Source organism: Equus quagga, chromosome 6, assembly GCF_021613505.1.
Source record: "Equus quagga isolate Etosha38 chromosome 6, UCLA_HA_Equagga_1.0, whole genome shotgun sequence".
Classification (NCBI taxonomy): domain Eukaryota; kingdom Metazoa; phylum Chordata; class Mammalia; order Perissodactyla; family Equidae; genus Equus; species Equus quagga.
This window is the reverse complement of record NC_060272.1, coordinates 70,622,384-70,640,166: the sequence shown is the minus strand read 5'-3', so window position 1 is coordinate 70,640,166 and position 17,783 is coordinate 70,622,384. Positions and strand designations below refer to the sequence as shown.

The 17,783-nt window shown below is 38.8% G+C and overlaps 1 protein-coding gene across 9 annotated transcripts in view; it reads left to right on the top strand.

Annotated features, from left to right (window-relative positions):
- The window catches only part of FRY (FRY microtubule binding protein), a 401,426-nt gene that overhangs the window by 281,393 nt on the left and 102,250 nt on the right, over positions 1-17,783 (top strand). For all 9 annotated transcript variants that reach the window (XM_046664270.1, XM_046664266.1, XM_046664264.1 and 6 more), the window contains 7 exons: positions 7,650-7,908; positions 9,219-9,401; positions 11,294-11,380; positions 13,597-13,856; positions 14,292-14,481; positions 15,103-15,227; positions 17,418-17,475. In XM_046664270.1, the coding sequence (XP_046520226.1) occupies positions 7,650-7,908; positions 9,219-9,401; positions 11,294-11,380; positions 13,597-13,856; positions 14,292-14,481; positions 15,103-15,227; positions 17,418-17,475 (1,162 nt within the window). The remainder of the gene's footprint in view (positions 1-7,649; positions 7,909-9,218; positions 9,402-11,293; positions 11,381-13,596; positions 13,857-14,291; positions 14,482-15,102; positions 15,228-17,417; positions 17,476-17,783) is intronic.

Below are 17,783 nucleotides of genomic sequence, written 5' to 3'. Positions count from 1 at the left end.
GGACCACCAGTTTGGACTCCTCTGTTGATCACTTCCTGCTATCAATTAATAGCTTTTACAGCCTAGTGTCCTTCCCCATTGCTCTTCACTGCAAATGTAGACACAGTCACTCCTTTCCTTCTTCCAGTCACCACTAGAAGAAGAATGATGCAGGATTTTGAGGTTTACTGAAGAACCATTACTTTGAAAACCACTGTTTCAAGCCTTGGTGCTCTCTGACCAAAGCCTTCTACTCTTCTCGCTGGCTTTTGTCACCTACTACCTATAACTGATTCTTTGCTGTAATCAGCAACCTCCAGACCATGGGTCCTTCTTCCTTCTTCCATTCCATGTTTAGATCTTCAGGTGAGGAGGTCTAAGGAGGAACAAAGGGTGGATTCCTAAGGAATAGTAAACACAGTGATTTGGGGGTGGGGGAAGCTGAGGAATAAAGAGACTGAGATGCTACAAAGGGTCATCCACAATAATATTGAGTCTCTCAGGTTGATAGCAAAGACGGAGAATAAAGAAAAGCTGTGAGACAAGTGCCAAAATTACCCAGAAACGTAAAGAAGCAGCCTATCAGTTTGCCATGGACAACAGTGGAGAGGGTGGGATTAGGAGACAAGTGTTTCTACAGAGGAAGGGTTGCTGGGTGAAAAGGCTGGATATGGCTGAGAGGAATTAGGGAATAGAAGATCCCTCTTCATGGCCATGTGTACCCCTGCAGAATGAGAGACCACCATCTGAAAGATTTGGTGGAGGTACAAAAACATGGGAATAAAACTGAATCATTTGGAAATCCTGAATTTTCCATCCTTGCTTTGCCGTTTTACTAGCCACGTGATCTAGACAAATTAGTTAACCCCTCAGGCTCTCTCTTTTCCTTGGTAAAATTGGAATAATACTGCCTATCTCATAAGACTGCTGAGAGGACTAAATGACATAAGACATAGGCATTTGGTTAATCTGAGGGAAAATGTGTCAGCAGGGAAAGAATAGTTATCAGTTAAATCGAAGTAGAAGCAAAATTCACTTATTTCAGTGAACTTCTAATTGGTGATGGTTATGTACACTAAGGCCTTTGAAATACTGTTTTTTAAATATCGTGCAACGTTCTGGTAAAGTCTCTAAGGCTATTTTGCTATAAATCCATGTGGGAGAGTCTTACCTCTGGAATCACCCTGATAGGCTAATCCAGTGACGTCTGAATCTGCAGACCATGATGCCAGGCGTGTCAGGAGGGAATTCTGTTAGACATGGTTGGAATGTCAATGCTATTTATAGTGCATCGTGTTTATTATTATGTACATTCTTGCAAAGCCCAAAGCAATGGGTACTGTTTTTATGAGGAGAAAGAACAAATAAATATTCTTGAGAGTTCAAGTCTTAGGGTGAAATCAAGAAAATGACTGGACTTATATGGGAAGCCTGTGAAGAACTCTTTTACATAAGTTTCAAAAAAAGCCAGAGGCTGTTGTCCTCAGGGGAAAGATAACTTGGAGTGCTCGACCTACACACTGGGTCCTATTAACCTGTGAGAAAATGAGCCCCTTCAGATCTCCTCAAGAGAGCCAGAGGACAAATTTGAAGCAATTCAATCACAATAAATGTGGGTTTCAAGTCTTTAGTCACTTTATTTCCCCATAGTCCAATCCCATCTGGATTAAGTTGACTTTTGAGACAATAATGGTCTAGTCAGAGAGGTGTGAGACCTTTTATTCAGACACTTCACAGTCACATCCATGGTACATTTTTACTGAAGAAACACTTGGTTTTCTTCCTAATTGGCAAAATAAGACCAATATTCATGCCAGTTCATGTCCCTCCCATCCCACTTCCCTGAATAAGGAATTTCAAGGATATGTCCAACATAACTGCCCCCAGGCCCCCTTCCCAGCATTTTAGGTAATGGCTAAATACTACAGACACTCTAACCTCAGACTTTTATTAGTATGTGTAGCATAACGATGGTTCGTGGAATGAAACTGGCAAACCTCTTTCTCCAAGCTACTAGATTTCTGATTCTATACGTATTGCTCAGCCCACTCATAATGGCCAAGTGTGAGGAATCTTTCCATTTAGGCTCTATGGAAAGTTCTCAGGCCTTCCTGAAGTTATGATAAGATCCCTGGGGAGCACTTCTTTCTTGCTCTCAGCAGAGCCTGCTGTCTGGGTCCCCCAAGGATTCTCCACGTACCGGGGAAATTTACTACTCTCCTTGGCAGTCGCCATCTTTTTTTTCTCATTCTCTTTCCAATATTTCCTGCTCTATCCCTTGACCACAGGAAGGACCTTTCCCCAACAGTCTACAGGCTCCTGTCTCTGTCACTTCCTGCAGCACTGCATATGCACTAAGGGTTTGCTGTTCAATATTTACCCTCCCCTTTCAAAAATTTGTCATAGGGTTGTGAGAATTAAATAATGCAATTAAATCATTTAGCATAGTGCCTAGAACACAGTAAGCTCTCAGCAAATGTTAGTTATTTTTAGACATCTTTACATTTGAATAACATATTATGCCATGACGTACAATGTATCTTCATATACATTAAGTTAGGAAAGCTGGGCATGTATTCATTCCTATTTTCAGACAAGGAGATTGAACTTCAGAAGAGTGAAGTCAGTGGCCCAAATTTACAGAATTTTCCTGGAGTCAAATGAAAGTAACAAATGTCACTGGTTTTATGGAGAATAATAGATGAACACCTTTTATACAGTATTTTCCTTATAATTTGTGGAAATTTATGAGGTAATGCATACACAATTCCAGGATCTTCTGTAGTATCTGAAAAATATTTATCATTTGCCATGTATCATCTGCTTTTCAGCATATGTCTGTATAATGGAAGGAGGCTAGTTGTTTTGAGTAGTTGACTGACAACTATAGTCTCAATTGCATATATTGCCTCAATAAACCACTTAATCTTTATTTTAATTGAAATGCAGTTTAAAGCATATATTGTAACTATAATGTAATGGCAATGTAAGCAGGTGGGAGTTCATTCTTTAATACTTGCAGGGAAGAAATTTCCAGCACTTCTGGTGAACCATTCCAAAGGTTAATGGTCCACCTGTCAGGAAGTCCCTCCTTTTAGAAACCCATGTCTCCTGGACTCCACTATGAAACCGTTTCTTTCTCTTCTGCCCTTGGTGACGTTATAGGACAGCAGGTCCCTCACCTCTTCCTAAGGATCTTTAGTTTATCTTGCCGTAGTTTAGAGGAGGCTGTTTCTCCTCATTGGTCTTTTCTTCTGGATATGGTTTGTGGATTTGAAATTACTCCCTTTTCATTCCTGCACCTCTATACCACAAAAATTATTGAACACTACTAAGCTGATTTCATCTGAATTTGAAGCTCACCTTTACAAAAGTATTTTCCATTAAAAGTCATTCGTCTGATCTGGCCAACCAACAAGGTGGCCTTGCTCAAGTTCTGGTTTCTTTCCCATTTTACCCACGTCCTTCCTTATTCAATAACAGCCTCATAGGAGCAGCACGTGCCCTTGTGATCATGCCACTCACTTGCTCTAGCTCATTGCAAACCATCTGCCCCAGCACAGCCTGTGCAGAATGTCATTCAGGTCTAATCAGGCCGGACTGGTCAGTGCTCCTCGTGCCAGCTGCCTGGGGGGACAGCTGCAATTGATGTTGGCGGTGGTGGTTTCTTTTGGGCTGTTTTACTGCTATGTCACTGTGAAGCCCTTTTAAGCCCCCTCAATGGTTTTATTTGTGTGTAACCATGTATCTGTGACCTCGTTTTAGGCTCCTGGAAACCAAATCAGCTTCTTGGAAATTTTGCCTTGGTCCCCAAGCTAGTCAGACTTCTCCTTGAGCTACCTTCTCTTACAGTCTCTCTCTTCTCTTTCAATTATGCCACCAAACTCTCCCACAGGACAGTTTTTTTAATTTAATTGCAGTTGTTTATTTTGTGGGCAAGAACCTGTCCTTTCTTTTCTGGTCGGGTCTCTCTCTGTGATGGCCCAGCAGGGGTTTGAAGAACGCCTTTTCCTCTCCCGCACTCCTTGCTTGCTAGACAAGGAGACATCAGAGGACTTGGAAATATGCCGGCCAGCACCACGCTGCTGTCCTACACATCCTGAATACTCAGAATGGCTGGACAGCTTTCTCATTTAACTTCCTTTTTAGTTGGCTATTTTTTTCCTGTTTCCTGACTTATAATATTAAATCTCATGTGTCTTACAAGATGATCTGTGATTATCTGGTTAAAATATAATACAAGTAAAAATGAGAAAGATCTGGGTGTAAGAAATGGCAGTAATATCCAATAGGCAGCTCTCTACTCATACTCTTCAAGGAACAAAGGCAGGGAGGGACCCTGCCCCTGTCGTAGCTGCTTCTCCTTCACCTACGCCTCCTGCCATGAAGACTTGCCTTGATGCCTTATTTCCACTCTGTCTCAGTTCCGTGACAGTCTGGACTCTGTCTTCTACAAGCATTCCACTTTTATTGTCAACCAGGACTTCTATTCCCAAAGCTCCTTCCCCTCCCTCTTCCTGTCTCTTCATACTCCAGGAATATTTTTGAGTCTTTTCACTGGTTGAGCATGTGAGCACCATCATTTCAAGAGGAGTTGTTACCCAAAATAGCAAGAGCTGCGCCACGTTGCGGCTCTCAGAGTCCTTAAAATGATCCTGTGTTATGGTTGAAAGTTAAGACAGATTCTAGACTGCAAATGATGAATGAGAGCAAATGCAGATGAAGGGTAGAATTAATCTCATTTGGAAAGCTGAAAGTATTTACTTAAAAGCTTCATCTAAATAGACCGTGACATGGCTTTTATTTTGACTCTAAAGACAGATGCTTGCCTAGTTTCATGACTGTATTAGTTTGCTAGGGCTGCCCTCACAGTGTACCACAAACTGAGTGGTTTAAACAACAGAAATTTATTGTCTCACAGTTCTCGAGGCTAGAAGTCCAAGATCAAAGCGGCATTATGTTGCTTCCTTCTGAGGGATGTGAGAGAGAATCTGTCCATGCCTCTCTCCGAGATTCTGTTGGGTTCTGTAATCTTTGGCATTCCTTGGCTTGTAGAAGCATCACCCTGATCTCTGCCTTTATCTTCACATGGCGTTCTCCCTGTGTGCATGTCTGCCACCAAAGTTCTCCTTCTTATAAGCACACTAGTCATATTGGATTAGAGGCCCACCCTACTCCAGCATGACCTCATCCTATTTAGCTAATTACATCTGCAATGACCCTATTTCCAAATAATGTCCCACGCTGAGGTACTGGTGGTTTGGATTTCAACATGTGAATTTGGAGGGAGACACAATTCAATTCACAACAAAGACCAACATCATTACCATCAGTTAACAGTTCTTGAGTGTCTGTTGTTCCTGTCCTAAAGAGGTGGTTTGTTATCTGCGGAAGACATTCATTAGGAATAATAAACTTAAGATGGGAAAATGGCTTCAAATGTTTTTTATAAACTAGTGTTTTCAAACCATGGGCTACAAAGATGACTCCAAGCTGCCTGTAGAGTGAAAGAGTGTTTCATCCCAAATGAGTGGGCTTCAGGCCCTTAACCCCAGCTTCAATCAAAACCCTCAGATTTTATGTATTATATATTCTACATAAAATTTTTTGGAAAAAATGCAACTGCTAATTGTTGTAAATTCCTGCTTTAGACAGTCCTTAATTGGAAGCCCAGGTTAAAGGCCTTTTTCTTTCAGGAACTATGATCTACTTAAGAACTATAGACTTAGTGGGGCAAGCCCTTCCCTAAAGAGTTAGCTTAGATCTTTCTTCTGAGAATCTTTGTAGAACTTTTCTTGCTTTTGGAACGGGAGATATATCTGCCTGACTTGGCATATATCTGCTCATTAACGAGCTTTTGCCTGGTTTATTTTGTCAAATTTGGACCAGTTAGTGTACTTTATGCTTTAGAGAATAAGAAAGGTATTTGCTTATCACATTTTTGAAATACTGTCTATTCAAAACTATGTGACTGTACCAGACTTGGTTTATGGAGAAAACTTTGGATTAAGGAGTAGTCACAGTTGGAATCCTGGACTTTGAGGAAGTTCCTTAACCACTCTGGGTCACAGTTTCTTCTTCTATTGGTTGGGGATAATATCTGCCCTATTTGTGGGGACCCTTGTTGCCTTGGCCACCTTATTCTCTGACGCTGAACACTTCCAGGCTGCTGAGTCCTGGAAATTATGTCTCCTGAATATCTTTGATCTCCATCTCTCCCTTCCTTACTTACTCCTCTGCCTTGAGTCAGGCCCCCTCCACTTATTGCCCAAGTCACTGCAATGACCTCCTAGCTGGTCTCTGTGCTCAGTCTTGTTACTTCTCCAAGGCGATCTCTATATTCCTGCCTATTTTTTTTCTCAGATGTGAATCTAATCATGTTACTTCCCCTATAACTTTCAAGATACAGTCATTTTCTTCTAATAATAATAGGTGACATTTACTGAGTGCTTACTACATGTTCATTGTGTTGCTAAACACTGTACATGGATCATCTCAATGAACCTCAACAGATTTATGAGATTCAGATGCAGTTATTATCCCCACTTTCCAAATGAGGCTCTGAGGCTTAGAGAGATTGGGTAACTAGCACGAGGTCACGTAGCTAATAAGTAGCAGAGGCAAGACACTGATCCAGGCATTCTGATTCCAGAGCACAGACACTTAACCCCTTCCCTGCTGCATTGCCTCCCTGGGAGGCTCAGACCCTTCACCGAGCTGCCCCTCCTGCCTCCCCAGCACTGTCCCGCACCTCACTCTTGCAAGCACCCTACCCACAAGACACAGCCATACTGAACTCCATATCCTAATGGCTGTATACAGTGGCTTCAGTGCCTAAATCTTAGGAGAGTCTCAAAAATATTTGCTTATTAAATAAATGAATGAAAGAATGTATAAAGCATTATGTTAACTATAATGTTCCATACTAATGTTGAGATTTCATATTATTATGATGTTCTAGATTAAAGCACGAATACACTGATATTCTTCAGTTGACTAACTCAGGAATTCTCAGCCTTGGCACTATCAACATTTTGGGCCAGATAATTCTTTGTCATAGGTAGTTGTTCTCTACATTGTAGGATGTTTAGCAGCATCCCTGGCTCCTGCCTACTAGATAGATGCCATAAGACACTCCATGTTGTGACAATCAATAATGTCTCTAGACATTACCAAAGATCCCTTGTGAGGGCAAAACAGATTGAGGACACCTGGCCTAACTTTTGATTGCTCATTTCCACTGAACTTCTAGATGAGTCCCTTAGTTTCTCCAGTACCATCCTTAAAATGGTAGGGTTTGATACTAACTTATTCTGTAGTCAATCATGTATTAAAAAGTACTCATATACAGCAAAGCGCAATATGGTATCTTAGATTGCATTCTGAAACAGAAGAAGAACATTAGTGAGAAACTGGTGAAATCTAAATAAAATCTGTAGTTTACTTAAGACCATTGTACCAATGTTAATTTCTTAGTTTTGATTAAAGTACCATGGTTATATAAGATATCAACATTAAGGGAGCTGAGTGAAGAATGTAATCATATATTAAGGGAGGGTGACCCATTTTTCAGACACAAATAAAAGCAGAGACCTATATACATTCCTTTATAAATCTAGAAGAAACGCTAATAAAGTAAATGATCTTATTGTCTTTTATTCATTTCACAGGCTCTCTATTCATATGGACGATGAACTGCGACATATTGCACAAAACTCTCTTCAGGGTTTACTTGTTGACTTCTCAGACTGGAGGGAAGATGTACTATTTGGCTTCACCAACTTCCTGCTCCGAGAAGTCAATGACATGCATCACACACTCCTTGATTCGTCCTTGAAGTTACTGCTCCAGCTGCTCACCCAGTGGAAACTGGTCATACAAACTCAAGGAAAAGTCTATGATCAAGCCAACAAAATCCGAAATTCAGAGGTGATTTTCACGTTCTTCTCACCAATTTATGTTCTTTTACGTAGTACGTATGTAAATATGTTGCAGCCCAGAGAACCTTTGGAATTCTTACTTCCAGCCACCTGGGAACTTTCTCCCTAGTGGTGACCCTTAGTTCTTCCATCTGCATAAACTATGACCAAGAAACTCAGGGCATGCTATGCCACGTCAGGTTAGATTTGTTAACATTAACAAGGCCATTTAGGGAGTAAAAGTTGGTTTTTTCAGAGAGTCATGATTACAAATCTGTCTGTAAGAGCAAATGACTATAGGCCAGGGAGATAGAGCTGGATATGGATGGATATGGGTATGAATATACAAAATCTGTCCACCAGTTTTTTTACCCAAGGCAGCATATTGGTGGTTTTGTCTAATATCCATAGAGAATAAAATGCAATCTTGTGGTTTATCTATTCTTTTAAAGCCTCAATCTTGAATGGTAAGAATTAATGATAAGATTTTGGAGAGCAGGTTGAGAAGGAGTGTTGTCAGAGAACCAGGGGTGGTGGTGACTTGGCATTGGCGATGAGCGGATGGAGAAAGGGGTCTGGCTAGAGAAGAGCATAGCTGAGAGTCAGGAATGTGGAGGCTCAGGGAAGCTTCATAGCATTTAGGGAAGAGCTGGGATCCCAGATCGGCTAACCTCAGAGATGAGCTTCAGGTCGTTCCTCTCTCCTCGTGTTCTTCACACGCCAAAAGAGGATAGGTAGAAAAACAAGGTTTACGTATGCTTGTAAAAGGGAAACTGACCTGAAGGTGCAATCTGTCCTGTTGTCTGGCTTGCTTTTGTTTTAGACTCAGTTGGTTGTGGTTTGGGAGCTTTGAGAACCCATCTTATAAACGAGCAAAACCTAGATTAGAATCTGAAATGAAAACAAGTAGGCGAGTCTGATTAGAAAGTAAATGTTTGAAAATTCAATTTAATAGTATCCAAAAGTCTATAGAGAATTTAGGTAAAAACAAATTAGGCCACTTGGAGTATACAGTGTAACCTCAAATGGTACAGACAGAAGCAGTTTTGTTTTTAATTAATACTAATAGCCTTAGAAAAGTTATTTCTTATCAGAGGTAACAGACGGTCGATGATGTTCCAAAGCAACAATTGATCTAAAAACAAAAATGGATCTATGATATTTCATAAATAATAATGAATCATAGACATGTCTGGTTCTAAGCCATTGTCATCTATTTTAATATTACAAGGTTAAATGTGCCAAAATATGTACACATAGTAGTTTCTTCTTCGTCCACTGTTAATTTTCTAAATATAGAATGTTCTTATTGCATGACAGCTAATTGCAAATGGCTCCAGCCACAGAACACAGTCGGAACGAGGTCCCCACTGCAGTGTGCTCCATGCTGTGGAAGGCTTTGCTCTGGTTTTACTCTGCAGTTTCCAGGTGGCCACACGCAAACTGTCCGTTTTAATACTCAAGGAAATTCGAGCTTTATTTGTTGCCCTGGGTCAGCCTGAGGTATGGATCATCCTTCCGAATTTTCCAAATCAATTCTTTCAACAATTTTGAAGTTTAGATTAAAAACTATAAATAATGCATTACTATTTTATGTACTTTTGTGTCACACATGATCTCAACAAATAATTTTTGATTCATGTGGGTTTTTAATTATGAAATAGCAGTCTTGACCTACAACAGATAAGTCATATATTCTGAGAGCAACAGAAAAGACCATTCCTAGTTCTCTAAGAGATGGTGCTTTGTTAAGAAGTGAAAATTTTTGATTAGGTTATGGATCATAATGTTCAGCATACATCAAATTAAGAAGATATTACATTTATATTAGAGAATAAACTTGAGAAAATAATGCATTCCATTTTAAATAATCAAGGTACCAAACGGTCTGGCTAACTGCAAGTTGTTTAATCTCAGTAATGGTAGAATAATGGCATCATAAGAAAACGTGTCCCCTTGAGATGGGAGGAGTGAGCCAATTTTTAAGCATGATCAGCTCCAACCCACCTCCCACACTCAGTGAAGTGCTGTACACCCTTGCTCAGATGTTAAGGCTCACTGTCTGCCAGCATAAGTGACCACACTCTATGCATGAATTGATGAAAGGAGGACCAGCTTTTTATGTCACGTGCTTCTTTAGAAAAATGCTACTTTCCATTTTCTTATTTTAAATCACTGATCTTGGTTTTATGATCCTCGAAATAGTTACTGTCTTTACAAAAGATTTTCAAATTCATCACAGTCCATTCTGTTCACATTTCTTCAGATAGCTTTCTGATATATTTTAAGACATCTCTGGCATCTGGTCAATGGATCTCTAAGACATGCTATATTTTGGTAAACCTCCATTAAATCTCTAATTATGATACTAATTACCATATATGTGTCAGGCACTGTGTAAGTGCTCTATAAATATTATTTCATTTAACCCTCACAATAGCCTAAGAAGTAGTACTGTTGTTACCTTAATGTACAGACACTGAGACTGAAGTTTAGGGAGGTTAAATGCACACCCCAAATCAATAGCTAAGATGTGGCAGAGCCAGAATTCAAAGCCAGATACATATGCCTCTAAAGCCCCATGTTCTTAATGGCTATTCCAACAGACTGTTAAGAACATTTCTCATATGTTGCTTTCTTTGACCGGGCACAACTTTTTTAAAATCATTCTCATTCGTACATGAATAAAGACATTCCGAGACTTTCCTTTATAAGGCTTCTAAGTAGATAGTTTTATATTTCTGAGCTTCTCTATAGGTAAGGATGGCAAACATACACATATTCATACACACACGCACTATTCCTGTAGAATTTCATGAAGAATTTCCTATAAGATACTTTCTTTTATGCTCTTTCCAATTTGCTTCTTTCACCAAATAGCTATACACAACACAGCTGCTGCAGAGACTGTGTGGTCGATCTCCAATGCAATTTCTTTGGGACTAAAATTCAATCACAGTCAACAATTTATCAGTTATTTTAACAGATCAGTGACCTAAGTAATTAGCATTTTAGTGGTCTGGCAAAGCATATTCTTACAGGGTTCCCATTCCTTCAAATTAATGGAAACATGAATACATTAGGGAATAACGTATGGTACTGGTATTTAGATTCCTGTGTGTATCTCTATGCGTCTTTGAAATTCAGATGCATGTCTTTTCAGTACAATGTGAAATTGGAGCTCTAATTATCTTCCACTGAAACTTGAAAGACTAAACTCAGAATCCCAGGGAGTTTTGTCCATTACCTTTCACCATCTTGGCACTCACTTTTCTGTGAGAAAACCCTTATCACTATCTTGCAAACTGTTCTGCTTCATGTACTACACAAAGGCGGTGGGGTGGGTGGGAAGGATTCATTTTCCCATGGAGAATAATCACCTCCCCTTTGTACAGGATGATGACAGGCCTATGATTGATGTCATGGATCAGCTAAGTTCTTCCATTCTCGAAAGTTTTATTCATGTAGCAGTTTCAGATTCAGTAAGTACACATTTGATCCTCATTGCTGATAGTTCTTAAGTACAAGTTCTGGAGCTATCTGAAAAAGGGAGATAAAATGATGTGGAAGAATTCTGGGGTTTTATGTCAGATTAATAAACTGACACAAAAGTACTTATGAAAACAAGACTAGCTTTCAATTACTAACTTGGGAGACATTCAGATAAATTTCAAACAAAATTTGAGCCTTAGAAATATAGATAATATTTTGCATACTGCAGTTTCAAGAAGAATTGCTCAGGAATCTTTAAGAAAATTAATTCACTTTATTTGTTACACTTAACCCTATATGTAGCTTATATTTATGTGACTTTATGGTTTACAAGGGGCTTTCACATTTATTATCTTTTTTGACCCTCACACACACAGGTATTGAAACTCAAAAACGTTAAAGGGCAGGGCCATCGTCACAGAAGGAAGTGTTAGGGCCCAGACTTGACCCTATTTGGACTCTGAATCTAGTAGAGCTTTATCTGCTACACAAGTACATTCTTCCTTTTAAAGAGCATATTGGCAGCTTTCAATTTCCTGAACAAGTAGAAGGGAAATTGAAACTAATTTTAATTATCTGATTTTTTTTTAAAAGTTCGTGCTGTACAGTACAGTAATGGGACCTGGATTAATTTCAGCTAAATAACTGAGGAGAGGCAGGGCAGATCTGGGACTGCTTGCAGAATCCACATTGCTGATGCCCCTTGCATATTCTTATCAAGTAACTATAAATGAATACAAACATATTTGACAGATAGCTATAATGAATATAAGCCCTAAAGGCATTTGTGAACTTTTCGTGGCCTTTTCTAACTTTGATTGAACACAGATCCCTATTTTAAGCAACCCTGCTCTTGTTTACAGTTGTAATAATAATCATAATTACTAAAACTATTAGCCAGGCAGTGCAGACCTTAACAGTGATATTGAATAGTCCTACTTCTTCTTTTAGAAATTAGAACTGTTTTAACATGAGCTGGAAGAGTCAAATGTAATTGTTTACATACATATCTTATGTGCCTGCAGATTATATTTTGTTCACATGATTGTGTTCTGTGTTTATCAGAATCAAAATCTTAAGCCAGGGTAACTAGGTCAGCAATACTGCACTTAGGAAGATGCACAGAAAGGGGAGAGGAGGAGTGGGGGAAGGTAGTGCCTGCTTTGTGCCAGGTGTTTTTACATCCCTTATCTCAAAGATTAGGTGAGATCAGCATTATCATTCTCAAGCCATAAATTAAGCAGACAGAGACTCTGGGATGTTCAGTAATTTTCCCAGGTCACAGGCTTTGGGCAGAGCCTGTCTTGAAATCTCCTCTCTCTGGCTCTAAAGCTCAAACTGTGCCCCTTACAGCCCATTAACCATTGAGGCCACTAGTGGAGCTCTCTTCCCCATGGGAACTCACAGACCCAGCAGATAAAATGGATCACTTTAAATGCCTAGCAAAACGGAAAGGCAGTCATCTCTCCTGGCACAGCAGCTAGATTATCTCAAACTTGATCTCTCTTAAACTTTGACATTCTGGACTTAAAAGAGAATGAAATATAAGAACTTATGTGTTTTATATATATTTATACTTATCTTTCAAAAGGTATTAGAATGTATTATTTTTGGCTTCATATCATGGGACAACAATAAGTAGGTATCTTACCTCAAAAATCATCAGTAGAATGCCCTTCATAAAAGGGATTGCAGTTAGCCATCTCCCTAAGTCGGAGGGCAGGTATTTCTGTCCAAGTAAGGGGAAACAAGATCAGGGCTAAAAGAAAAAAATACTAATTACAGGGTAAAAACATATTCTTGAATCTCAGAGATTAGCAACTCTTCAGAATTTTAAAATGGCAAATCCATGGTCAAGTTTAAAACTAATGTCATATAAATATTCAACATGTATTTAGTGAGTACCTTCTGTGTACTAATGCACAGTACTATGTGACATTAAAACTGTACAAAATATGACCCCTGTCCTTAAACACTAGACTGCAGCCACTTGCAGTTTAGCACAGGAAACGGCGATGACTACACTCAAGGTCCTTGGTGGTAGGCGTGGGAGGAGTGGTTCAGATTCAAAGCTTGGTCTGTTGCAGAGGGGGTTGGGAAAAGCACTGCAGGAGAAGGGCCATAAAGGGCCTAAAGGCTGAGCCATGATGAGGACACATAGCTTCCAGTTCAGCATTGACTCATTGCCTGCCTCTTGCACCTGCAGGCAACATTACCGCTGACCCACAGCGTGGATCTGCAGTGGTTGGTAGAGTGGAACGCAGTCCTGGTCAATAGCCATTACGATGTGAAGAGCCCTTCCCACGTCTGGATATTCGCTCAGTCTGTCAAAGACCCCTGGGTGCTCTGCCTCTTCAGTTTCCTCCGGCAGGAGAACTTGCCCAAGCACTGCCCCACAGCCCTCAGCTACGCCTGGCCATATGCCTTCACTCGGCTCCAGTCAGTGATGCCTCTGGTAGACCCAAAGTAAGGGATCTGTATGTTTCCCTCTGTTCTGCTTGTTTTACCATTTGCCCTCTTACATTTTCATTTTATTTACAAGATGGGATATTATAATCCTCTCTAGTTTCTGAACTTCCTAATACAGAATTCTTCACATTGAGTAAAAACAGATCAAAAGTTCTTGTCTAGAGTTAGATTTTTTTTCCCCTAATAATCAATATGAGTGTCTGAGAATAGAATCTTAGACCCTCACTAGTGAAAATGACCATAAAGTTCTTCTATTCATCTTCCCATCCAGCACAGGCATTCCCTGTCCACACAGCTCTTGCCAGTACAGACAGTCCTTGACAGACAGGTGTTCAACTCTCTTTGAGCACTTCCTGGGATCTTTATTTAATAAGTGACCTTTGAAGTGCAGAACTTAGTTTTTCACTCTTGTTTTCGACTCTGTATTTCTAGTAGCCCAATTAATGCCAAGAAAACCAGCACTGCCGGCAGCGGAGACAACTATGTTACCTTGTGGAGAAATTACCTTATTCTTTGTTTTGGAGTTGCAAAACCTAGCATTATGAGCCCTGGACACTTAAGAGCTTCCACTCCAGAAATAATGGCGACCACCCCTGATGGTACAGTGAGCTACGATAACAAGGTGACATGACATGCTTCAGAAGAATTATTCTGTAAGGTTTTTTTTTAGCTTGTTTGTCTAGAGTTCACAGTGCAAACTGCACTGTGCCTGCCATCTGGAGTATATGGGATCAGATTTTCATCCTACACATTGCTAAATTCCATAGAGCGTTTATGTGAATAATTTATTATTCCCCCATGACAAGTGAAGAACTGAAGATAAAGAGAAGTTAAGAAACTTGCTTAAGACCATAGACTTATATTTATTAGTGCCCGAAGTTTGGTTTGTGTCTTGCATACCACATTTCTCTCATTCCCCACAAAGTATTCACCTTTAAACCATACCTTGATTAAATTATCTTGTTAAAGATGGTTTTGTAGATTTAAATAGTTGTTTAAAAAATAGAAGACTACTATAATAAAAATGTTCTTTAGAATTTGTGTCTCAGGTGAAAAATGCATTCATTAAGCTGTATAAAAACTTAAGGGTTATTTTTGTTTTTCTTCTTTTTTCCTGAAGTGATGGCAGTGCCTTGGGATGTGGTTCAGTACTTTGAAACTGTTATAATGGAATCACCATTTGATTAAAGGAAGCCTCAGTTATCATGTTATGTCTTTTTCACTTTTAATCAACTTGTTTCAGGCCATAGGCACCCCATCGGTGGGAGTTCTGTTAAAGCAGTTGGTGCCTTTGATGAGACTAGAGGGCATTGAAATCACAGAGTCCTTAGTTTTAGGATTTGGAAGAACAAATTCCCTTGTTTTCAGGTACAGTAGTCTTAATGTGTTGTTCTAAATTCATGCATGCTGCTGCTCTGTAGTTCTGTTTTTAAATCCAGTGTGAGTTTGCATGTTGGCAGGTGCCTGGAGAGTTTATAGGCTTCACGCAGTTTCTTTTATGTCCTCATTGGTTGACCTGCGTGTAACAAGCATTCCTTGCAACTGCCTCGCATTTCGCTTTTAGTCATTGCAACTTTGATTTTACCTCTCAGATTTTATCTCACTTGCAAGCTTTGTCTAGATAACTATAAATGAAGATAATTCAGTTTCAATCTCCAGTTAGCCACACTGCTCAGAGACTTTAACATCAAAATAATAAGTGTCTGCTCATTGGCCCTTTATGCAACGGGCTCTCAAAGGTTAAGCACTGATAGGTTCGGGGTGTTCTGTTATACTGGTTGATCTTTCTATAAGGTGCTTTTTCTGCCTCAGTAGAACCATCACATCTCACTTTCTGGATTCCTTACTCATTTCACAACTTTAATCAAATAACCGTTCCATCTGAGGCAGTATCAAAGCCTTTGAAAAAGTGATCATAGAATGTTAGTTTGGGCTGCCTCTGATGACTAACTAAGCAACGAAAGCCTATAAGGACAAATAAAATGGTAAACACAGTTTTTAATGTAGATAGAAAAGGGAAAGCTCCAAGCATCACTGAGAAACTATTTGAAAAATAAAGACTAATGAGGTATTCTAGAGTCAACTGAAAAAGATCTGTTGCATTATTCATGTATAGAGTCAGATTTTATCCTTAAAAAAGGTAATTGTGAGTTCTGACTACTTGGGTGCCAGTTAACCAGTGTTTTACTAGTTATTAGGTGATTAGTCAAGACAAAAACATCATACAGAAATCCTACAAGAAGATAATAATAACGATTCCTGGAATTAACTTCTTTCTCAAAGAACCTAAGGCTCTTTTGCATATTTTACCATCTCAGTATTCCTAGGGGTGGGTAAGATTGTGCAATTTACTAGGCACGTGGGTCTGGAAAACTTAATGTCTCTGGCCTCAGTTCTCTCACATGTAAAATTGGTATAATAAATAAAAATAAAGCATATCCATCTAATAAAAAAAGAAAAATTGGTATAATTATAGAAACTATAGATTTATTGAGAAGATTAAATGTAAAAATGCATGTAGTAAATATTCAGAAGATGGTTGCTATTAGACAGAGACCATTAGTAGTATTTCCATTTCTTTGATGAAGAAATTCTAGCATCTGTATTGGAGAAATCTGGAAGGGCATGCAGGCTTTCTCTCTCTCAGTGCAGAAGGGCATAGAGTTTACCTTCCTGTCCTTGGATTTCCCTGGAGGGTGATATCTAAAAGCACAAAATATACTACCAGAAAATACAAGGTTTCAGACATGGAGCTAGACTCTAGACAAAATACCTAGCAACATGCTAAATCTCATAATTCTTTCTGTTTTGACATAGTTCAGAAGTTATTTTCTGAAGAAGACAAATAATTAGAGTAGCAGGATAAGGCTGAGAACTGCAGATAATGGGGACAGATGAAGTATGTATATATATAATACAAAATATACATTAACATGATCAAACTTTTATTTTTACTACAGAAGAAAAAAAGGTTTTGATGACAACCTCACTATTATAGTACTTGCCATAAATTGTATTTATCATTTAATTCAAATAAAGGAATTTATCTCTGAAATTCCAAAAAGACTTCATTTTAAAATCAACTATAAGTCAGTCCCCTGAGCACAGATCCCAAAGGTAGTGCCATAGTAATTGCACCTGTCTCTTTGGCTCTAATTAGACTGAAAATTTCTTCTGTGCAGGGACTTAATTTTATTTATCTTCAGTCCCACAGCCTGTAAAGTGTTCTGAATTTAGTGAGCACTTGCAAAATATTGTTTAATTTTTCATATGGGGGTTTTTTGTCATTGAGGTCTCCAGAACAGAAAATCAAAATCAAGTCAGCAAACATGTATTGAGCCAAAATTATATACGGAGCACTGAGATTAAGACCCATAATACAAAGTATAGGCCAATACCTAGTTCACCATGTGATTGGGAAAAGGAGAGGCCAGGAGAAATTTTGATGCCAGAAGCAAAGTGAAAAGAACAGATGATTTAGGATTGAATGCATATAGTTGATGACAAGTTTGGTGTCAATAATAATGAATTCCAAATGCTGACATTTTTCCTCTGTAGAGAATTGGTAGAAGAACTTCATCCATTAATGAAAGAAGCTCTGGAACGAAGACCAGAGGTAAGATTTTGAATTTAAATAATTAACACCTTGGTTTATTTGGACAATGGTGTGAATTTAAATCAAAGCCAGTAGTTTCCCCTAAAAATATATAAATACCTCAACATACAATGAATCTTAATATTTTAACTTTTTTTGTCTTCATTATTTTTCAGTATTTATTGAATATTTAGTATAATATGATTCCTATTTTAAAAATTTTGTCCTTAACTTATGAAAGAAAAACTACTAAATAGTCATGTATATGTTAAGATGTTACATTCTTTTGCAGGAGGTTTGAATTGATTGAATTTTGGTTTTTAGTTTGT